Below are 24,913 nucleotides of genomic sequence, written 5' to 3'. Positions count from 1 at the left end.
CAATTTAAATCGTTTTTATTGTTCAATTTTGAAATGGTTATACTTAAAATTATTTAACTTTTAAGGTTTAAAAATGTACAATTGGTCCAAATTGAAGCATTTCAATTTAAATATTTTTAAATATTCTAAGCCGCGAAATTAATTAAAATTTTTTCGAAACAATTGACATTTATTTCATAAATTCATTCTGGAAATTGTAGACTATTTAATGCTGCCATTAACAAAAGCTAAGTTTTGAACGTTACTAGTTTGAAATATTACACTTACAACTTTAATTCTGTAACTTGATCATGAGTTTGTTTATAACGTTCATAGAAACTTTTGACTAAATAACATTAAATAATTTAAACATCCTGTTTGAAATAATCTGTTTAACGTTTCAAGTTGGTTGAGTCCACACTTTAAACTTGAAATTATTTCACTTTAGTTTTATTTTGAATAATTAAAAGTCGAAATTGAGCAATTTTAAGTACTTAAATGATAAAATCTTATATTTGCACATTCATTAAATCTGAGTTTATTCACAAAGTTGTGATGATTTTAAATTAAGAATTGTGCCATCTTTTTGAACTGCGTGTAATCCTGAAATCAGTTTATATGTTAATTTTAAGTTATGTACTATTCAGTTTTTTTGTCTATTTTTAGTTTACCTTTTTTTTTACTATTTCAGTTTGCAAATCCATTCAAATCAATTTATGGCGCCTTCAGATATATTTTTTCGAATTATTAGTTTGAACTAAACGTTACTTCAAAAAGGATATTCGAAAAAGAAACTAAATGAGTTCTGAATTCAGGATTGAATTTAGGTTTTCTCTAGTTAGGAAATGTGTCACTTTTCGCATTAATCACTGATTTTAATTTGTTAATGGAGACTTGTGAGCTCAGTTTTAGTTCTTTTTTGATAAACGATCAAATTGAAGAGTTTCGCAGCTCTATTATTCTTGAAAATCAATTTAAAGTTGCTCTTTTTAGTTTTATAAAACAACTCCTCAAACGTGCGTATTCATTACTTCCTAGAATTTGGATTAGTAAAAACCGTATATAGTTTAGATAAGTTAAGAATGCGCTAAGTAGCTCCTTCAATATTTTACCAACTCCCTACAAAATGTCATAAACTGAAAATTTTCAGATTGTAATAACTGGAGGCATATATATGGATTGTTTTTCCCGTTATTGTGATGGGACATTTTTTAGTAAATAGCATAATAAATTAGTTATTATAATAAATTAGTTTATATCGAAGATATGCGCAAAATCGATGTCACTTATGAATAACACATGTTTAAATAATAATGAAATGGTCTAAAATAATCAGTTTCATTAAAATTCCTAAAACTTAAGCGATTTGTATATATCTTCGATGCTTTATAGCTTTACGCTCTAAGATTGATCATTTTAACATACATGACATTATCCATCATCAAGGCACTCGATGCATGACACGACACTCTACAAATAATTCTAGTACATGTCACATTCAAGACGAGGTTTTCTAATTTTATTAGTGATCTTATTTATTGCATTTTCATTCATTCAGTTTTCTCAATTTTTCGGATTTCTTACTGTTATTTACAAAATTTCAAACATTTATTAACATACCTTTAACTATGTAAAGGAACTTTTCGGATTCTACAAATTTTCGGATTTACGGAAGGTCTTCTAACACCTTTTATCATTTTATTCCTGTCAACTGTCCTTCATCCAATACGCAAGTTCGTGATGCAAGAATTTTAGAATTGTCGAGAAAAATTAATAACAATTTTCTTCTAAATTAGATTATAAGCTAATGGGAATATTAAATCTCATAAATTATCTTCTGTTGTCATTCACTTTTAAAGATTTTTTAAAAATAAACGTTGAAAATCAAAAATTCTTTCATCACGAAGTTCTATTTTTGCTAATTATCATCCAGCGAATAGTCCCCCACCTTTTCCATAAATTTGCATTCTCATTTCAATTCCTTTGTAAAAAGAAGAGCTACATAAAACGGAAGATCGTGCTTTTTTAGGTACATGAAGCAGATGCTTGTTTGGTTTTGGCAAATAAGTACTGCCAGGATCCGGACGCAGAGGATGCAGCCAACATCATGAGAGTCATCTCCATTAAAAATTATTCGGACGACATCCGCGTTATCATTCAGCTCATGCAGTATCATAATAAGGTACGTTACAACTAAAGAATATAATTAAATATTTAAAGCCATACAATTGGTGTAGTATTAAAATTTATCTTAAGTAGAATAAGAAAACATTAAGGGGCTTCAAATGAGTCTCGGTCTCGCTTCACCCAATGTATGTCTAAAAGGATAAATTCTTAAACGCAATATTTTTACCGCATAATCTAAAGCCAATTATACATAGCATTGAGATTGTTTTGAAAAATTTTCTTGTTTTTTTTTTGTAATTGAAAATTGAGTTTTTTGCGCCTGTACGATGCAATACGCTTTGTGTACGCTGGGCTGCATTCATACAGTGCTATTTCAAGTCGCATAAAATCTGCAAGAAGCGTGCCTTCGTTACTTATAGTAATATATAATACAATAATAAAAAGTCAATAATAATATATGATGATACTTTTTCTAAAATATATAATAAAACACCCTCCTTTTTACTGTTAAGGAAGTTACCTTTTATGTAACTTACCATCAAAATTTAGTTCATTACTCAGAATAATAATTAATAAATAATCAAAAATTGGAAAAGTAGATATTTATTAAATATTTCAAAAATCTTTCGCATTTTACATTAAACAATACAATCTTCTAGACGTATTCTGGATCTGGCGAAAACCCAAGTCGTTTTAAGAACCTCAAAGGTGGCACAGAGTGGAAAGTGTACTTCTTTGGACAAAATTCAACGACAATATGATTCTTTACGGATTTAAATATATTTGACCGGTTAATCGTTCAAACAATTCGAATAATTTCTTTTAATCGATCAGGCATTTAAACTGTTTAAAATTTCATTCGGTTAAACGATACATTGATTTCAAATAGGGAAATCAATTATTTTAAATGGAATTATTCAAATAGTTAATTTTTCAGGTAAATCCTCAGCAAAAACTGATTTAGTTTCAAGCTAAAAGTTGTATTTTTAAACATAAAACAGGAAATTTCTAATAATAGATAACTATTTTTAAACCAATAAGACAAATTTCCAACTGAAAAAGATTAAATTTCTACCAAAAAACTAAAAGGATTAAATTTTTAGTTTAAAAATTTCATTTTCAAATACAAGGAAATAATTTTCAATAACGTAGTTTAACTCTTGAACATGTAGTGGAATTTCAAAAAAATAAGATGAATTTTCAACGAAAAATGTAATAGTTGGTGTTTCAAACAAAAATACTTTTATTTTAGACCAACAATAGTTGAATTCAACAATAAAAAGAACCTACTTTCAACAGAATAATAAAACTTTCAACCAAAACATTATTATTTAACCAAGAACAGAAGGAATTTCTAACAAAATAGTTGAATTTATACCTAAACAGAAAATTCTTCAACTAAAATGTTGAAATATTACACAAAAAAATGATTTTTTTAAAAAGTAGTTGAACTTTTATCAAATTAGATGAATATTCAAACAAATAAGAGAAATTTGGAACAAAAATTGAAATAATTGAATTTGGAACGAAAAAATTAATTTCAAACGGAAAATGTAATAGTTAATGTTTCTACCAAAAGAAGTGTTAATTTTAAATTAAAACTAGATCAATTCTACTAAAGAAGATTTTTAAGTCAACATGAAAACAAAATTTCAATCGACTTGTTGACTTTTATATAAAACAATCAAATTTGCAACATGAAAATATGAATTTTCATCCAATAGTTGAATATTCCACCGAGAATATATTTCATTAGAAATAAAAAAAAATTGAATTAAACGAAAAACTTCGAGTTTCTAAACAACCAGTTTAATCCTCAACCAAGACAGGTTCATTATTAATTAAATAATTTGGCGTAATTCATACCCTTAAAAAAATTTAGAAAAATTTGAGAAAATTACATGTTTCATCTCTCATTATAAGGAAATTTTTCCAGTAGGTTTCATTGTGTAAGATACCGCTGCTGTGTGTAAAACAATTAAATGGGTCTTTGGTATCACACTTTTCGGCGGTGGTTTTTACCCCCTAAAAACTATTTTAGGCACGAAGAAAATATGCTTGTCGCTTAGTTTTTCGAATACTGTAACATATGTCCGAATGAAGAAAATCGGAGGGGGACACCTACCTAGAGTCCCTTGTAAGAATGTAATCAATTTGTAGGTAAAATTTAGTAAAAATTTTAAATCCTTATAACTTTTTAAAAATTGGAAGAATTGCTATGTTTTAACATTGTCATCAGTTAATGTAAAAAACATGTGGTGTCTTTTTTCAAATATATTTTTAGCCAAAAAGTATCTTTCATACTATGACATCGCCATCTTAAAGTTTGATGTTCGCGGAACAGAATAACTTTTGCTGATCAAATATTTTATGTTATTATTAAAAATACCTTTATCTAGGGATCTAATTCTTATTTTTGAGAATTGAAAATTTTATTTGTTATTGATTTCCAAAACCGATTTTGAAAACCCATGGAATTTTAGTCTCCAAGTTTTTGAACCATTTTTTAACAATTAGCTGATTTTGTACATCAAAGTTTATTTGACCGTATTTACAAGATTAATATTCGCGAAGCATGTTTTTCTTTCGTTTTTCCATAATTATTTAAACTCGAAAATATTAGTTGCTTTTTTAGAAATAGAATTTTTTTAGAGGAAATTTCGCTTAAGGTAAAGTAAAAAGGATATAAATGGAACTAACATCGAAATATTTTTAGAATTTTGAATTTGATAGTGTTAAACATTGAGTCCTAGAATTTTGAAGTTATATTTAAATTTAAATTAACGTTTAAGAGGTCTCCAAACCTACAAATCTTCAATTCCTAAGGCTCCAGCAATAAAGGCCTATGACTTTTGGAACTTTAAAAACTGATAGTTTGCCAAGTGCAAAATTTCTAAATATAAAATCTTACATCCCAATCAAAAAATTTAATTTAAATATTTATACATAGTAAAACCTGAGATACAGTTTATTGTAATCTTCCATTTAATATAAAAAATTACCTAATTTCAAAAATCAAACAATTGTGCGCGTTCAACTTCACGATTCTAGAAACTGAGTTATTTTTCTTAAAGCTCTCACTAAAAACCTGAGGCGAAGTTTTGTCCAAAATGTAATGTTTTAATAAAAAAATTACGTGTTGACTATTTTTGAAATCTGCTACACAATATAGGTCCCCCATAAAATAGCGTGAAATTCTTTCCACTATCTTAAAACATACAAAAAGTATTGAAATGCGTTGAAATCCTTTAGAATCCCTGTAACCCGTAGACATTTTAAGAAATACCTAAATATTTTTTGAAGTTTCATTTCTCTTCATTTATTCCCTAAAGTTCTCTTAAAAATCGGATGGAATTCCTCAAAATCTTTTAAATATTATTAATATTCTGAAGATCTTTTTAAAATCCTTTAAAATTTTCCGATAAGTCACTTAAAGTCCCATAAAATCTTTTAAAATACCCTAAAAGCTCTAAAACCACTTGAAATATTGAAAGTCCGCTAAAACCCACTCAAGTATATTAAAAAATCTGTAATTCTTTGCAGCTTTTTGGAAGTTTGAAGATCTTTTGAAATTTCTTTAAAAACGTTTTAATTTTGTAAATCTTTTAAGACACCATAAAATCAGGTGTAATACAATGAATTTATTTTAAAAAGGTTTCATTATTTAAAATCCTCTTTGAGATCATATTTATGGAACCCCTAGAAGTCCCTTAAAAATATCTTTTGAATCCATTAACTTCCTGAAGTTCCCTATAAATTTTATGAAATTCTCTAAAATTCTTTGAAATTAAAAAAAAAAATTTGTTCTCTTGTAAAACACCCTCAAATGTCTCAAAACCTTTGCATATTTTCAAATATTAAAACTCCTTGGAAATTCTATAAATTCGCCTTGGTCTTGTAAATCCCTACACATTCCTTAAAATGCTTTAAAATTCCGTAAATTATCTTGAAATTCGTAATATATCTAAACATTTCTTCACAAATTTGTTAATCTTTGAAATCTTCTTAAATCAGATGAAACTTCTTGAAATATTTATAGTTATTTAAATCATTTAAAATCTCTTAGAGTAGACTCAAAGTTTTTAAGCTCTATAAAATCCATTGGAATCCCTGAAAGCAGTAAAAATCCTCTAAAATATTGAAAATTTGAACATCTTTTGATATTCTTTTAAAAACGATTTAATCTTTCAATCCTCTGTGGCACTATGCAATCCTATGAAACATATATAAGTTCCTTAATATTCTATTCCATTTCGTTAATTCTTTAAAGTTCTGCAGACATTGTTTGAAATTCCCTAAAATTCTTTAAAATTTGGGCAAATTCTTGAAATTTTATTAAATATTCTCAAATATTTTAAATCATCTGAAATTCATTTACATTTTTTAAATATTTAAAGTCCTTAAAGTCCCTATAGATTCGCATAGTTCTGGTAAAATCCCTAAAAATTCCTAGAATACTTTGAACTTCTGTAAATTATCTTCAAATACGTGATATCTTTAAAAATGTTTTCACAAACTTTTTAATCTTCAAGATCGTCTGAAATCAGATGAAATGTCTTTAAATTTTTGAAAACATGTAAAATTCCTTGAAATATTTTAGAACATCCTAACAATTATGAAATCCTATAAAATATTTTATAAAATCCTTGAAGTCGTTAAAAATGTTTCGAAATCGTTTTAAATCTTCAAACAAAATTTTTAAATTTCTATTTCTGAGATGGTGGATATTATGTTGGAAAACCTAGCGATGAAGTTACAATAATTGTTTAAAGTAAAATTGGAATAGCAGTTACATTAGCGAGCAATTACAAAAAATTAGCATTAGTTTCACTTTTTTCAAAATAGTAGCACAATAGTTAAATAATTTTGATACTAAACATGGACTCAGAAAAAATATTATTTTTAAATTAAAATTATTTCTTGAAAAAAAGATGCTACTCCATCTTCAATCTATTTGGAAATAAATTAAATAAAATAAAAAAATACAATAAATTAAAAAATTTTAAAATAAATATTATTTTATTCAAAGAAAATTTGATTAAATCAAAGAAAAATATAAATTTGCTCTGAATGAAAGAAATGGTTCTTCAATTCAAAATAAATTTCTTTTAAATTAAATAATTTTTTTTGCTTAAAGAAATGTTTTTTGTTCCAATGAAAATCGCTCTTTTATTAAAAATGATTTTCTTCTTTTTGATGATATTTTTAATTGAATGAAAAAAATTATTTTAAAGAAGCGGTTTCTTCACTTTAGGATAAATATTTTTCTGTTGGTTTTCTGCAGTTTTCCTCTCTGCGAGCCAAACGTCTCAGCCCATAACCAGTAAAGTGGAGTCCTCTAGTGGTATCAGTACTCATGTTAAAGGTCTTAAATGATACTTTAGCAACGTTGGTAATCCGTACACAGAACTCTGTTTCACCGGGGTTTTAAAATAAGGGGCATACTAAAATAAGTTTTTAACCGCAGTGGTACGGGACTTAAATGGACCATCCAAATATGATAAAAATTTAATTCTAATACATGAATCAGAAAATAAAAATAGTGCTAATTTTCAGGCCTATTTATTAAACATTCCATCGTGGGACTGGAAGCAGGGTGACGATGTGATTTGCCTGGCAGAACTGAAGTTGGGTTTCATCGCTCAGTCATGCCTAGCGCCAGGATTTAGTACAATGATGGCCAACCTTTTTGCCATGCGTTCCTTCAAGACGGTCAGTAACATTTGTTTTTGATTAATTTATGTATAACGCTACCTACTATGCATGTGTGAGAAAAACGCGTCTTCATAGTTTTTTTTCTTTGCGAAACTGTTCACAGTGATCGCGCGGGGGATTTATCTTTTCCTAAAAATTTTCAATCATTTCGCTCATCATCAGAAAAACCATGAATATTTCTTTAAGTTATCAATAATAAATCGAATTAATAGTCATAATATTGCTGCTACATCCGAAGATTTCATTTATTTCGTTTCGATTTTTTCTAAATGCTTCCTTTTCATTTAACGAAATACAATTCGACATAGCTACTTTTACCATAATCTTGATTACAAGTTAAAGCTTCTTTATCATTAATTAAGTTATAATTTTTTCATTACGATCAAGATGATGTAATAGGGTGCAACGTTTTTATCCCAGATATCATCGATATTGAAAACTAGACAACATTTTAGAATTTTAAGGACCGATTTTGTACGAAGTCGAGAAAACTGACCCAGCTGATGTCACGGATTTGTTCGATACTAAAATATATTATCTTTAAAGGCAAAAAGGAGGCGCGTGTTTTTTTCTCAACAAAATTTTTCATGAACGTACGGCTACTTGGATATTAAGATGAATTAAAACAAAATTGACGAACTTTTTATTTAAAAAGTTTTATCCTGGAAATGAATTCTGATAATTTCATTTTCACAATTTTACCGAAAAAATAAAAGTCCTGAATGATGAAAAATACCCAAACAGAAAATTGGAAAAAATGGAAACTTCCGAAATCCTAAATGAAGGAAATCCTGATAAAACTGTTAAAAAATGTTATGCACGCAATTTTGCTAAAATTTCAAATTGGTGAAAGAGGTAAATTACCGAAATTGGTCAAGTTCCTGAATTCAAAAACAACGAAGTGTCAAATTTGAAAAAAATTATATTTAATATTTTCATCAATTAAAATTATGTTTCATTTCACAGATACACTGAGAAAAAGGTTTAATTGACCGAACAAAAGTTTGGTTGTCCCAAACAAATTTTTTGGTTGCAATAGAATCAACAAAACCGTTTTGTTCAGCTAACCAAATTATCTTGTTGGAGTGTTTGGTTAAACTAGTCAAAAAGTTTGGTAGACAGAACAAAGTTTTTTTGTAGATTGAAGAAACTTATTTGGTTAAATTAACCAAATATTTGTTAGCTCAACACAATGATTTTTTGGACGTAAGAAAAATATTCTAGATTTTACAAAATAGGTTTGCTGAAAGAACTAAATATTTTTAATCAAAACCAATTTATTTTTTGTTGAGCGAACTTAACTTTGGTAGACTGAACAAAATAGCATGCGGTATGCACGATATAAAATAAAATATTATTATAACAGATTTGATAAGTACTTTTTTTTTGCTAGGAATTTTCAATTTTGGTAATTAAAAAATTTCGGAAATTTATTCATTTCCTGCAGTAGAAATTTCGGAATTTATACAATTCTGCTTTCAAACATTGGGAAATTCGAAAATTGTCGTTTTCATGGAATTTTACGTTCAAAATATTTCAATTGCGTTCGCAAATATTTTCAGCAGTCTTATTTTTTCGGTAATTACAAATTTTGAAAGTTTTATGTTTCGGTGATTATATTTTCGGTATTTTCCAACATTAGGAATTTTTGTTTTTCAACGAAATTATGTCAACCGATATTATTAAAAAATAAGAGTATCTCCCTAATATTACAATGAATTAAAAAAAATTAAGAGATATTGTAAGGTGGCCTTTTGAAAAAATTCACTTTTTAGTTTTTTTGAAAATCTAACACCATTTTAGTAATTTGAAAAAACTTTCAAGTTTCTTTAACATAATTGAAAGAACCTTCGCTACTGCTTTTCAACTTAAATAAAAGTCTGTCAATTTATTCCCGAGAAGATTTTTTTCAAGAAAATTTTCGTAAATTGTGTATATTCTACCGACGTATAGTATCGGGCCACTAACCAGATGACCTATTAAAAATAAGTCTTGACTTCTAAATGTAATAGCACGGTCAAAATATAGATAAAAACATTTTTGAAAATCCTTTTAGAAATGTTAATAAGTTCTGCGTTAAATTATTAAGAAAAGATATAAAAAATTATCATTTTAAAAACATGTAAAGATTTTTCAGTTTCTAATATCTCAACTAAAAGATAAAATTCTTAGTATTACTTTCGCGAAATCTCACGTTAATAATTTCATTTTCCAAGCTCCTGTCAAGATTTGAACTCAAAGTATGAAAATTCCCTAAAAGTCCGAATTTTATTTGTGTCATTCTCACGTGATAAGTTCAAGCCCTAAGTTCAAGAAAACATTTTCTTTCTAAAAAAATACTTGCCTCTAATTTTTTCTGGGGAAAAAATATATATTTCAACCCTGAACAGTTCCGTAAAATCATCACTCATCAAACGCAGGCTGTCCGATTTCATATGAAATATATCAAGGATGATAGGACCTTACATCATCTTCGTCAGTATTTTTCAACTTGTGTTTATGATTTAAACTAAAAAAGAAGTTTTGACTTGAAATGAAATATCGACACCAGTCTGGCTAATTCGCGTTGAAAAAAAATCTTGCAAGAATGTAAAATTAGCTCGATGGTAAAGAAAGCAACGCCTCACTGTGGATGTCACGAACCTGTACATGCATAGGCGCGCGTGTAATTTAGAAATGGTTGGTTGATTGGTATCAGTCGCCCGATATACAGGCTTGGCAGAATGACTACCTGCGAGGAACCGGAATGGAGATGTACACCGAGACACTGAGCCCTACCTTCATTGGAATGCCCTTTGCCAAAGCAACTGAGTAAGTCGGTTCATGAAAAAAGTCAAAAGACATCCAGCAGAGTTTAAATCTCCGTTTCAAGAGACTTGTCCTTATTTGCGTGTATTCCTGCGAGAGCCAAATGTCTGCCCCTAAAAAATAACTACAACTATAACTTTAAAATCAATCTACTTACTCAAATACTACTACTTAATTTACTTACATGACATGACACATTTTTTGACTTAAATCATGTAACATGCAGGATGTGTCAACTCCAGAATCATTTTTGTTAAACGAATCTAATCATTTTCACATTTTTTATTCCATACAGCTGAGGCGCGTCAAAGCGAAATACTTTTTCTCACTTTTTCGAAGATTACATCATTCTTATTATCATTAATACATGTTCATGGCCATTGCGGTTGACCAAATTTTTCCGAATTTTAAATTGCAGGAAGCGAAGTCTTTTTACGGCCGAGCATGAGTTTGCAATAACTCGACTACGCCTCGTTCTTGCAAACTCAAGCTCGGCCGTAAAAAGACTACTTCGCTGCCTTGGTGCAAAATATACTATTATACTCTTATTACATAAAATATGTTATGTACCAAGTCATCGAAGTCCTTTTACGGTCTCGCGCACAATATACTATTACGTAAACCAATAAAGAAAAGAGTGTATCTTCGTAAATATATCAATATTTCAAATTTCATTAAAAAGGTAGTCACCGGATTTCTTGTTTCTCACGGCAGTACAGCCCACTTAAAAATTACGCAATATTAAAAATCGTGTATAAAATCGACGAAAATAGACCCAATATTAATTGCTGCAAATTTTCAAGGAGAAGTCCAGGTGTGCTTTAGAAAAAATTGTCTGAATATTATTTATCTGACAACAGCTATAAGTTATTTTTCATTTTAGCTTCAATTTGAGGTAAACGCAGCCATCTGTATCCAATCATAATTCCGAAGGACTGATGAAAGGCTGAACCAAACAAGATAGTGAAGAATCTTTTAAGAAACAAAATCAGCTTTTCATCCATTGAATTAAATAAAAACGACAGATTTAAACTAAAATTGAAACGAAGACACAATATTCCGTAAAAATTTGTTTCAATAAAGAGTTTTAAATTACATAATTTTATTGTTAGATAGAACACTTAGAACTCACGATAAAAATTTTCAGCTAAATTAAAATTGGATCAATTTTCGTTGATTTTATAGAATGAATAATAAGTAATAATAATGAATATCACAATGAATAATAAGTAATAATAATGAATAATTTTAATAAGATTGAATGAATCTTAAGATTGACGTATAGCATGTTCTTAATCGAGTTTTACGTTTTCTTTTTAAATAAATTTGTTTGTTTCAGTTAAAAAATCTTTTGTACGTTTTTTTAAAAATCATTCAAGTTTTTATTTAGGTTGTCAAATAAAATTCTTAATAAAATAAATACTTTAAACATGTATATTTTTTCATTTTTTATTATTTTTGTTTGATAAAAGCTTGTAAATAATTCTATGCGTTGTTGGTAAAAATCTTATGTTATGAAAAATAAACAACCCTAATAGCCATGCTCATTTTACTTCTACACTGGGTCAAAAAATACCTGTGTAAAAATCAGTCTAGACCTTATAAATTTAATTTGATTTAAAAGTAAAGAAAAATAAAAGCTAATTAAATGGAGCATAGAACTGTGGAACTAATTTTTAAACAAATGGGTTTGCGATTATGTTATTCAACGAAGAAAACAATTTTATTAATTAATTAATTAGTTTAACATAAATTTGTACTTTTTTTATCAATAATTTTATGAATAAAAGTAGTTTTCTTCCTAATAGGCTACTTTTTCCTGCTTCATAATTATTTACATTTTCACATTCAGGATTAAATGTGAGGTAGAATTAGATCCTATATGTAGAATAATATAAAGGGATTCTTTAAACAAATTTAATATACAAAAACGTAGTTTCGTTAGTTTCCATTACAGAATTATTATGCTTTTAGTCAAATAAATTGAAAATATTCCACTAATGGCTTTTGCTTCTGATGCTGTTCAGCTGAATAAAAATTCGTAATTAGATTTAAACAAAATTAATAATCGAATTAATAACTTGCTCTTTTGTAATGCAAATATTTTATTTCGCGTGTGTTCAGCTAAAGATATCCTTCCTATGATTCTATACTGTAATACAGGTCCAATTGGCCATCGTTTTTTATTATTTAAACAAACTAATTAAATTGAATAAAGTTCTGTATTTAAGAATAATAATTTTATTAATAATATGTTGGTTCACGAATATTTATCAGAAAACAGTCATAAAAAATATTTTGTTTACTTGATTGTAACAGATTGTACGGAAAATAATGAAATCTTTGTATTTAAGCAAAGTTTATTTAATTAATCTTCTTAAATAAAAATAATTGTTAAAAAACACCCATGTTCCTTAAAGATTTATAATCATTTTGTCATAAATATAAATTTCTTGTAACAAAATGAAGCACTTTAAAAAAATGTTTTCGTTTTTTGGTTTATCCGAAATAAAAAAGATTTCACACCTTTTTCAAAAATTGATTTCCACAGATACATGCATCATTTCATTAGCTTTGATTAAAAGAAAACTCTAGACCAAGATCAAATTTATAAGAGGCTGATTTGCTGACACTGCAGAAAAAACAAAGGCAGCATTTCAGGTAAAAATATTTCGGGTAATCTTAGCATGCACGAAAACGAATATCGGGAAGGGCGGAATGAAATTACCTTTACCCACGATGGAATAATAAGGAGACCTAACTCCGTTCCCCTACTTGGCAATAGAAACATTACCGTAAGTGATACGCACATTACAGGAAGATCTTAGATTTGAGTGCGCAGGTGCGCAGTTGTCCTCTTCATATAAATGGAAAAGTGTGCGAGTGAGAAAATTTGTCAAATTGACGTAAGTTGAGAGGTTCTGTTTGTTTGTTTTGATGCAAATGTCAGAAATGTGTTCTAAGCCATGAGGTGTCATGTTCCGGGTTGTTGACGAAGTTACATGCCGAAGAAGGCAAATACACTTCATTTTTTTAAAGCCTTCACTGTAAGTACAATAAACGTCTAATATATTTTATTGTTTTACCTAACCATCATTTCATTTTAATAGAAATGATTTTGAAATTTAACCTTTACTCACTACCTGAGTGCCTGCGGAGAATTTCTCAGAGCTTCTCAGAGCCTTGAGAATTTTTAGCCTATTTGTCATATTACAAATTTAAAAGGTACACCTATACGTTTCCTTCTCAAAATCTGTTTACACATTTTTCAAACAAGTACCGAAAATAGTGTTTATATATTTATTTTGTGTATCTTTCGTATGATGATCAACAAAAGAACACAACCTCTAACTTACGTCAATTTGACAAACTTTCTCACTCGCACACTTTTCCATGTATAGGAAGAGGACAACTGCGCACCTGCGCACTCAAATCATACATCTTCCTGTAATGTGCGTATCACTTACGGTAATGTTTCTATTGCCAGTTTCAGATGGCTTCCCACTGGCAGTTGGGTCTCCTTATTATTTCTTCGTGCCCTCACCATTTCTACCTGATTCACATTTTACCATTTGTTTTTTTATTGAGGCCCTTTTATCACACAACTTTTTGCAGAAAGGACGTTTCACGTTGTATAAAAATTATAAAAATATCAAATTATTATTAATAAGGAGGATAAAAATAGGGATAAAAGTTTGCAAAAAATGTTAACGTACTCCACTAAAGGCTCGCGAAAATCATATACTACCGTCAGAAATTATTGGTATCGCTAGCACGAGCACTTTAAAAAATCAATGCTAACTTTAAAACGTGATTAAACGTTTAAAGAAATAGAAAATAACTTGTTTGGAAAACCGTTGAAAAGTTGGATAAATTAGCCGTTGAATTACCGATATTAGATATTTTTTATGTTTTCAAAGAGGATATATCCAGCGAGAGGTTTAAAACAAAATGTAAGAATTTTTGGAATTTTTAAATCAAATTCGAATCGTGCTGCGTTTTAGGCCAGCCGACGACTCTAATTCAACGTAGACACCCTTGGATATTTTTATTCATATCTCGAGAACGCGTGCAGGTTTTGAAATTTTTATTGGCCTAAATTAAAGATAATATTTTAAAGATTATGTATTGTTAATTTTAGTTGTATACTATAATTTTTCTAGGGGATGCGACAAGTTGAAATCGAGGTACAAAATTTGAGAAATCCTTTTTTTTAAACTTTTATTGTAGTATTTAAGCTTGCCAATACTTAAGAAAAGTTCCTGAATCTTTTTTTTTAAACGACTAATCACATCTGAGAGTCAGAACTGATTTGTAATATTACTGGTGCTAGTATCAACAATATCCAACGGCAGTGAAAATATATTTTGAATATTCTAGAAAGTTTGAATTTTGAAATGGAGGTAGAAAAGCCGGACTACACTGAAAAGATTTATCGATGCGTAAAGTTGGCTGGGAATAAAAATGAAATATTTTAGCGAGGTATTGACAAGTGAATGAGAAAAAAGAAGCAGCTTGGCTATTAACTTTGAAAGGAGCGCATGCTGTGTGTTTGGTTTTCTATTGTGTTTATTTGGACTGCGATTAACACGAGCTTCATTTATAACCGGACAGTCTCTTGAATCGGATAAAAGGGATGAAGCTTCGCCTCGCCTATGTCTCTCACTACGCTCCACTCCGCTATGAACCTCTTTCTGAACGTGTCAACAATGTACCTATAAACTGTATTTGTGCTACACCTAATCAATGTAACCACCCTTTCATTGCTTCAGTAACTTCGTATACGTTTTCACCCATTCTCTATGATGCTCTCTGATATTAATGTCGATATCGACGATGAATTTAATCACTAATTCATGTATAAGGTGCAGACGAGATGCAGTCTAAAGTAAGTTTACAGATAGAACAAAACCTCTGCTTTTTAAATCTATGATCACTCAGAGAAACCTTCTTTAACGAAAAGAAATTTTTCTGTATATAGACGATTTGGTTGAATCAACAATATTTTTGTTTGACTCAGAAAAATATTTTATTGACCCAGTCAAATTTTTTGGTTGGATCAACGAAATACACATTTTATCAAACGATTTATATTACAGATAGCTAAAATATATATCTGTGCCAATCCAATATTTTGTCGTTCATATAGTAGGAACCATATTCTATGGTTCCAAAAACAAAACTTTTGTTGTTTCAACCTAAAATTTCTGTGAGTGAAATATAATTTTGAAATTCTAAACTCTACATTACATATCTTCAGCGAAGGCCCGTCTCATTTAAAGTATTTTATATAAAACCCGCTACAGTTAAGAAGGTACATAGGTAAAATTATCAGGTTTTTGTATTTTATTATTCCACAATAATTTGCAAGTTTCTTTATCTAAGATCCATTTGATAATCGTGGAAATTATGGAAAATACAAGAAAATTTAAATTTCATCGCGTGATGACATTCTATACATTCTTAAATTTCTAACCAGTTTTTTCACATATTTCGAATTACTTCAAATTGACAGAGATTGCGTGACAATGATTTGTCTATCGCACTAACCAGTGATTAGATCGGAAAGAAATTGATTTTAAAGTGAAAAAAATAATCCATGTTTTTAAATCAATTTTTAAGTATTTGAAGATGTTCACGACTTTTTTATACCATTTTCATGATCTAAGGAGTGGTTAGGATGCAGGAAGAGAAAAAATAGATATGCCAAAAACTGCAGTTTTTATGAGTAAATTTGTCTTTTTTATGCCCATTTTTTGATTTCTTATTTTATTATTAGTATGTACTTATGAAACTCCCTTCATATCTGTACAGTGATTAGGGGCAATCCATACACTGCGTTATCAATTTTAAGGGGAAGAGGGTTGCGCTAAAAACTACGGTTAATTGAATAAGGGGAGGGGGGGTGGAAGTAATGTTACGAGCTTAGATAACAAACTATTTTTGGCTGAAAGTTAATTTTTGGTTGAAATGTTTATTATTATTATTATATTCACAGTTTTCAGTGTATCACTTTTATTTAGAAATTATAGTATTTGGTTTAAAATTTATGGTTTTTAGATAAAAATTCAAAATTGGTGCTTTTCGGGGAAAAGTTAGTCTTTTTCGGTTGAGAATATTTCTTCTTGGTTAAAGAATCACGTTTTTTCTTAAAAATTCATCTCTTATGTTGATAATTAAGCGTTTTTTTTTAAATTTGTTCTATCTTTCTGGTGGAAAATTAATCTTTTAAAAATTAATCTTTTTAAAAATTAATCTTTTCGGTTGAAAATTTAACATTTTACTTGAAAATTAGTTGTTTTTTTTGTCGAAAATTAATTTTTTTAACTGAAAATGTATTTTATCTTTTTTTTCAATTGATATTTTAAATTAGAAATTAAACTTTTATAGTTAAACAATCAACTGTTCGATTGGAAATTCATGTATTTTGTTAAAAATTAGTCGTTTTTGATAGACAATTCATCTTTTTTTTTAAATGCATCCTTTTTGTTCAATAATGGAACGGTTTCGATGAAAATTCATCTGTTTTGGTTGTGGATTCAAATATTTTGTTGAAAATTCGTGTTTTTTGGTTAAATTAAACTGTTTTGGATTTGAAACTAAAGTATCAACTGCTTTGTTGGAAATTTGTCTTCCCAGGTTGAAAATTAAACTGTTTGTTTAGAAAATAAATTTGGTCGGCAATTTATATTTTGGGTATTTTCGTAAAAAATTCAACTATATTTGAATGCAAATTATTTTATTTATTTTGAAATGTGACTATTTGGTAAAAAATTAACATTTTTGTAAAGAAATCATATTTTTGGTTTGAAAGTTCAACTAATATGTAAATAATTCGTATCTTTGTTTCATAAGATTAAATAATTCGGTGAAAAAATGCATGTTTTCGATTGAACATTCAATCAATTAGTTGAATTTATTTTGTTGAGAATTTAAATATTTTTATTGTAAGTTTAATTATTTTTTGAAAAATTCAAACAGTTGGTTAGTGTCATCTTTGTTGGTAGAAAATTCAACTGTTTTGTGCGAAATTCTTCGTTATAGATTGACAATTTATTTTTTATGGTAGAAAAATCATCTTTCTTGGCTCAAAACAAACTCTTTTGCCAATAATTGAAGTTTTGGTGTTAAAAATTGAACTGCCTTCAAAAAAGTTAGTCTTTTTGGCTTTAAGATTTAACTCTTAGGTCAAAAGTTCAACTCTTTTGTTAAAATTTAATATCTGTTTATGAAAATTTGTATTTTTGGAGTACAAATTCATCTCTTTTAATAAACTTAGTTGTTTTCGTTAAAAATGATATGTATGTTGACTTGAGATCTTAGGAATTTTAAGTTTTTCATATTGAATTAAATTTATTCTCGACATTAATTTTATTTTGAAGAATTTATTCGAGATCATTCCCCTATTTCCTCTGTCCTGAAAGAATTATTAAAGGCTGAGGGATGACATTCAAAAATTGGTAACCTAGATTACGGAAGGCCCTTCAGTGGATTTTGCAATTCACTATTTCAGAACCATTTCCCACGATTGCTCAACTGTTTTTTATAAACCTCGTGACATTTATTCGGCCTGAGGGGATTTGTATCGATTTTAAAGCAATTCTTAAACGGATTAAAATGTATTCGTGATCAACTGATTAGAAATGAATAATTTTGTTGTCAATCGTTGATAAAAAAAAATGGGTCAGTAATTATTTATCGAGCAGCTCTGTAACGAGGTACCAATATCAGATTCCAATTCTATAGTCGGATTTCCAAGTGTTTGTTCGAGATTCGCTAAAAGGTCGCGTAAACAAATGGTTCGGTGATGAGGACGCGAAAATAAATGTATGTATGAGCTGAATCGATAACTCATGAGATTCGGATGAGAATGCATTCTAGTGGGAATTCATCGGGTTTGAATTCCATTATTAGGGACATCCTTAAGCTGGGGATATTCGAACTCATCAATTACGGAAAGGCTAGCATCACACGAGCAATACTGGCATTGCAGAATCTAGGACAAACTGGAATGGGGAGAACTAATTCTGGAGAAATTTTATTAAATTCATTGGACATCCTCCCTGACGTCTTGATTACATTTTATCACATATTACACTTTTTGTGACAAACTAACAAATCTCATCCTTATTCTCCCTTATTTGGAACAGTAGAAAATTATTTTTCAAGCTAGGCGTGTACTAGAGTTGTTCGAAAGTAAGAAGCCTGAATCTCAGTTTACATTAAACATTTTTTTGTTTCTTTTAAGTTAAAAATGAACTACGCCGAAGGAAAAATAAATGGAATAATAATTAGAGGCTGCTCATCGCGTTTTTGACTGTTTTACAGAATTTTTCTTTGCAAATTGCAGATCATAGCGTGGCTAATCTATTCCACCGGCTGAGAGATCTTTAATCTACATTTAGAATATTTCTAGGTCTTTAAAAAAGAATTCATATAAACATGTAAAATTACTATTTTTAAAATTTTGGTTATGATGAATGCTACATTATAAAAACTTTCTTTCCATACCTCCTTAACTGTGCATAGTCATAAAAAAAATTGTGGAAAAAAATACTAATTTTGATGAGCCTCATGTTTCATATTCTGTATAATTTTGCGTTATGATTTGCCCTTAAAAAGAAATTTGTTAGAAGCAGACAAATTTACGATTAGCAACCTCTAAATATTATCTAATTTATCTCTCCTCACGCGTGGTTTATTATTATCTCAAAAGGGGACAAAAACATTCAATTTGAGATTCGGACTTTCTTTTTTTTTTCAAAAACCCTAGCGTATCTGTGGGACACTATTTCTGACCATTAGGGTGGACCAAGAAATGAATTTTTTTATTTTTTAAATCACCATTAAAAAAATTCGTCACTCTGCTGGAGGGGAGCACACTTTGAGATAAATCGTGACGAATAGGGGGGAGGGGGTCACAGAATATGATATCTGATTAATGTATTTTAACTAAAAATTTAACCATTCAATTATTGTTTAAAAATTGATCGATTTTAGTTAACAATTCTACAATTGAGTTGCAAATTTATCAATTTTGTTGTAAATTCATCTTCTTAGATATGAAATAATTTTTCTTGAATGAAAATATAATTGCTTGGTTGAAAGTAGAACTACTTTGTTATCAATTTTGTTTGAAAGTTATTTCTTTTTATTTGAAAAGTCTAATATTATATTTGTGGTTCATAATTCATATCTTCCGCTTAGAAAGTCTACTATTTGGTTTGGGGTTGAACTATTTTGAAGAAACTTCACTTTTTTTGGTTGAAAGTTAATTTTTCAAACTGACAATTTAAATATTATATTTTTGTTTGAAAATCGATGTTTTAGTTTAACATTTAATTATTGAAGTTTTAATTTGAAATTCATATTATTTGCTTGAAAATTCAACTAATTGCTTCAAATTTGAAGATTTAACTCTGTTGTTGAAAATTAATTTTTTTTCCAGTTCAAAATGTAACTAATCTATTATTGATTGCAAATTAATATTTTTTATTTAAAAAATCAATCATTTGGTTTATATGTATCAATTTTGTTGTCAATTTGTCTTCTTGGTAGAAAAGTAATCGATTTGATTCAAAATTTAACTGTTTCGTTAAAAGTAAAACTACTTCGTTAAAAATTGGCGATGAGAGTTATTTCTTTGTAATTAATAAGAATATCTGACTATTAAAGTTTTGTTTCACAATTCATCTCAAAATTAATATTCTTAATTGGAAATCTATCCAATATATATTTTTTGGTTAAAAATGGATATTTTTTAGCAGAAAGTTAAATCATTCAATTTTAATTTCAGAATGCATGTTTTTTGTTTGAAAACTCAACTACTTGTTAAAAGTTTTGAAAGTTTCATTTTAATGTTGGAAGATTGAACCATTTTGTTGAAAAATAACTTCAGATAAATAATTTTTTCTAGAAAATTGATCTTTTTAATTTTTCAATTTACCTGCTTGCTTGAAATTTGAACCACTTTGTTCAAAATTCAGTTTTTATTTTAAAGATTCATCTCTTTGGTTTATCCAACTGCTTTGTTAAAAAATAGTCCTTTTGGGTTTAAAATTCAATTGCTGTCGTAAGAAATTGAAACTATTTGGTTAAAACTAATCATTTCCAATTTAAGTCAACTGATTTAGAGTAAAAGTTAAAAAATTGTATTAGTTAAAATATTTACTATTATACTTTTCGCTAAGAATTAATCTTTTTTAATTTGGAAATTAAACTATTTCGATAAAAATCTAATTTTGTTCGTTAAAGTCAACCATTTTATTACAAATTTAATTATTTTTTTGAAAAATTAACCGTTTTTTTTACCATTCGTCTATTTAGATTAAAAATTTGTCTTTTTGATTTTAAAGTTGAATTATTTCTAAAAGATTTTTTTTCTTGAAAGTTCAATTTTTACTTCTAAATGCATCTCTTTTGATAGAAATTTAATATTTTTATGATATTTCGACTTCAAATCTTAAGAGCGCTTCATATTAAATTGCATATGGTGCCTACGCAATAATTTTATTTGAAATAATTTATTTCCCTATTACTTTCGTTACAACAACCACCCTATTTTCTCTCTCCTAAGAGCATTTTGAGCTGTGAAGTCTGCAAAAATGTTATCTTTATATTTTGATTTATTTTAAGCGTTTTTTTAAATTAAATAAATGTAAAAATTTTGATAAGAAAAAGGGGGGTCATTCGTATTTGTGGTGAAGAATGGGAGGGAATTTTTTTAACGGCCCTTGAATGTCGTTTATATTTTGCCTAACTTATTAAAATTAAAATTAAAAAATATGTATTTCTCAACCCTTAAACACCCTTAATCTTGTTGAACATAAAATAAATAAAATGTACTTGTCAATATTTTTTGTTATTTTTCTTTGTTTTCAGTTTCCGGTTTAACTTCGCAATTCTTTGGTAGTCACAACCCCTAATTGTTAGAAATTAAATAAATCCTTTAATTTTTATAAGAATTTTAAAATGTAAAACGCATTATGAAGGTCAAGAATTGAATTTTGAATTTATATTTAACAATTTCCGCCTTTTGTGAGGTCCATGAAGGTAAAACTGGTACTTACGTGAATAAATTAAGTGGAGAATAATTGAACGGTGCCATTTGCTACCAGTTGTCGCGAGTTCTTAGCTTTTTGCCAGAAGTAGAATCTGTGTAAGAAACTTTTTTTAAAAAAGTTCAAACACTTAAAACTTCGCACACGTTTCTTGTCCTCATAACTTAACTTTGTTTCAAATGAGCGCAATATATGAAAAACCTAGAGTGATAATAGTTTATTTAAAATGTGTGTAATTTCAAACAAAAAATAAAAAAAATACAATGCCTTCATTTTAAATTGAATTCCTCACAAAAGAATATTAAATCCAATTAAAAAGTCAAATTGATTGTTCACTGATCAGAGATCAACAATAACTACTCTAAGCATCCTCATCATGTATTTAACAACCTAACTTTTCCCTTCCTAACTTTATTAACCAAATTACAATATTTTCGCCTGTCATCTTTCTGCATTTTGCGCATAACATAGGCCAATATCACATGTCATATTTCTTCAGGATAATCCAGGAATTTACCTAATAATTTATTTTAGAATACATGAACTAGGGTTTCTATAGGAAAACTTTTTTAGAAAAAATCTGCTGAATTAATATTTTAGGATTTCTTCCCTTTTCTTTAGCACTTGATATTTGTAATAAAGGAACGTCCATTAATTACGTAGGAATTTCTTATAACATTTTAGGCCCTTCCTTCCAATTTGAAGGATTTTTAGCATTGTTGTCTCCCACGTCCTTGCGTAAGATTAATTATTTTTTACGTAGTATATCAAAAATACATCAATTATTTTTAATGTAATCGAGATTTAAAAAAATTGCAGAAAATTTCCAAAGATTTGACAGATTTTCAATAATTTGAAAGGATTTCAAGATATTTTAAAGGATTTTAAGTTGTTTTAAGGGAGTACAAAGTATATGAAAGAATTATATAATTTTTGCGAAGTTTGACGAGATTTCCAAAGCTTTTTAGAGATTCTAGGCTATTTCAGAATATTTTAACGGATTAAGAAAGTTTTGCGGTTTTGTTAAATTATTTGAAAGTAGTGGAAGAGATTTCACAAAGTTCAAATGATTTAAAAAGATTTCAAGAGTTTGAAGAAATTACCTAGTACAATTTAGTAACAAAATAACATTTTTCCAGATTTTTCACAAGATTGTAAGGGAATTCAAGGAGTTTAATCAGATTTCAAGAGATTTTTTAGAATATGAAGACATACCAAAGGATTTTTGAATTTTTAAGGACTTTACAGGATTTCCGTAAATTACGGAGAAATTTAATATTTATTTCAGTATTTCAAGGGATATTAAGAGGTCTAAATATTTCGAAAGAAGCTACGGGATTTCAAAAGCACTTATAGGATTTCCAGTAATGACGAAATATTTTTATGAATTTTGAAGGATGTCAGGGGATCTGAACGTTATTTTAAAGATTTAAAGGATTTTACTAGACGGGATTATAAGATAGCAAGAGATTTAAAAGAATATTAGGATATTTGAAAAATTAAAAAATATATATTATTAAATATATATTATGTTATAAAGGATTTTGAGGGATTTCAAGAGATTTAAATATTTTAATTGATTTGAAAGGTTTCAATGAATTTTAAAGGCATTTTAAGAATTGCAAGGGATCTCGTAATATTTTAAAATATTTTCTAATATTTCTAGGATTTTAACCAATTTTTAGAGACTAAGGGATTTTCATCGATTTTAAATTATTCTAAGGGATTTGTGTGGTATTTGGAAGATTTCAAGCGATTTCAAGCATTTCAAAAGATTTCACTTAATTTTGAAGAGACAGCGAAGCATTTTGCATAATTTTCAAGGATTTTAAGATCTTTAAAGGAGTTTCGATGATTTCAGAGGATTTTAAAAGATTTGCAGAAATTTCAGCGAGTTTTGAGGGATTTGCAGAGATTTCAATGGATTTTTATTATTTTAGGGGATCTCAAATAATTTAAAGAAGATTCAAAATATTTTAAAGCGTATCCGCGGTTTTAGAGAATTTCGTCATATTTTCAAAAATGTAATGGAATTCAAATATAAAGAATTTTAAAAAATTTTTAAACATTTTAATGACTTAAAAAAGATTTTAATGGACTTAAACATTTTTGAAAGAATTATACGGACATGTAAGATTAAACTGAATTTCAAAAGGATTCAGAAGATTTCAAGGGATCTCGTAATATTTTGAAATATTTCCCGGAAATTCATTGTCTCATGTTACTAGGGTTACCAGGGATTTAATGCGGTATTTAAAAAATTTTAAGCGATTTCATGGATAACAAAAGATTTCACGAAGTCTCAAAGAATTTTGAGGGATTACCATTTTTTAAGGGTTTTTCATGGAGAACTTATAATTACATACATATATTCCTTAAACATTCTTAATTCAAAAGATTGTACACAAATTAATGATATGGAAGACACATTTAATTTATGATAATATGAGAAAACATTACACATGCAAAATACAACGGTCATCATGATCTCGAGTTTAAGTGAGAATTTTACAATCTGTTTCACTATTTTAATTAATAAGATTTAAAAAAGCTAACTTTTTAGTTGTACGCTTACGAAAAAGTGTTTTGTAACCTATCAAGACGTTGATTATGTTGTTTAAATCTCCCTTTTCCCCCTTTCCCTATCACTGCTTACTATCCTGTCCTATCCAATTCTGCCCGATCATATTTGATCATTTCCTTCACTCCCCTCCAACTAACCCTTTCCCCTCTCGTTACTTCCTAATCCTTTCCATCACTCCCCTTATTTTCCTTCCTCTACATATGTTCATCGCCGACTACTTTCCTTTCAGTACCAACCCTTATAAGTTCTCCATCATCCCATCCCTGCTTCCCCTCACCTTCTCCTCTTTCTTTCCATCCTCCCTCTACTCCAATTTACCTCCTCTATTTACGCTCCCCTCATTTCCTCTTATCTTCTTCCTTACTTCCCCTAGACTCATATCTACTTCCCCTCCTGCAAAAAAGTACGATAGATGGACGGACACCTGATCAAAACTATTATGGTTTCTGCGCAGGACTACGAAACGTCAAAAAGAAATAAAACAATTAACGATATGATGTATATGATAGCATGAAGAGTAATTTTGATATTAAAACGAGGTTTCAATTAGCAAATTAAAAAAAAAGAAAATAGAAAAAGGAAACTTTCTTTTAAAATTATTTGGATCCCCTCCCCCATGACCTTCTAGGAAAGGATTCAT

At 28.4% G+C, this 24,913-nt stretch overlaps 1 protein-coding gene across 6 annotated transcripts in view; it reads left to right on the top strand.

Moving 5' to 3' along the window:
• Positions 1 to 24,913, top strand: part of LOC117171182 (calcium-activated potassium channel slowpoke) — a 294,278-nt gene that overhangs the window by 164,784 nt on the left and 104,581 nt on the right. For 4 of the 6 annotated variants that reach the window (XM_033358248.1, XM_033358252.1, XM_033358250.1 and 1 more), the window contains exons 9-10: positions 2,009 to 2,161; positions 7,663 to 7,818. In XM_033358248.1, coding sequence (XP_033214139.1) covers positions 2,009 to 2,161; positions 7,663 to 7,818 — 309 coding nt within the window. Of the gene's footprint in view, positions 1 to 2,008; positions 2,162 to 7,662; positions 7,819 to 10,534; positions 10,633 to 24,913 lie in introns of all 6 variants that reach the window. The other 2 variants (XM_033358251.1, XM_033358253.1) reach the window with 1 other exon arrangement.

The sequence above is a fragment of the Belonocnema kinseyi genome, chromosome 4 (assembly GCF_010883055.1).
Source record: "Belonocnema kinseyi isolate 2016_QV_RU_SX_M_011 chromosome 4, B_treatae_v1, whole genome shotgun sequence".
NCBI classification, from domain to species: Eukaryota; Metazoa; Arthropoda; class Insecta; order Hymenoptera; family Cynipidae; genus Belonocnema; species Belonocnema kinseyi.
Note: the sequence above shows the minus strand (reverse complement) of the source record. Positions and strands in the feature narration are given on the sequence as shown.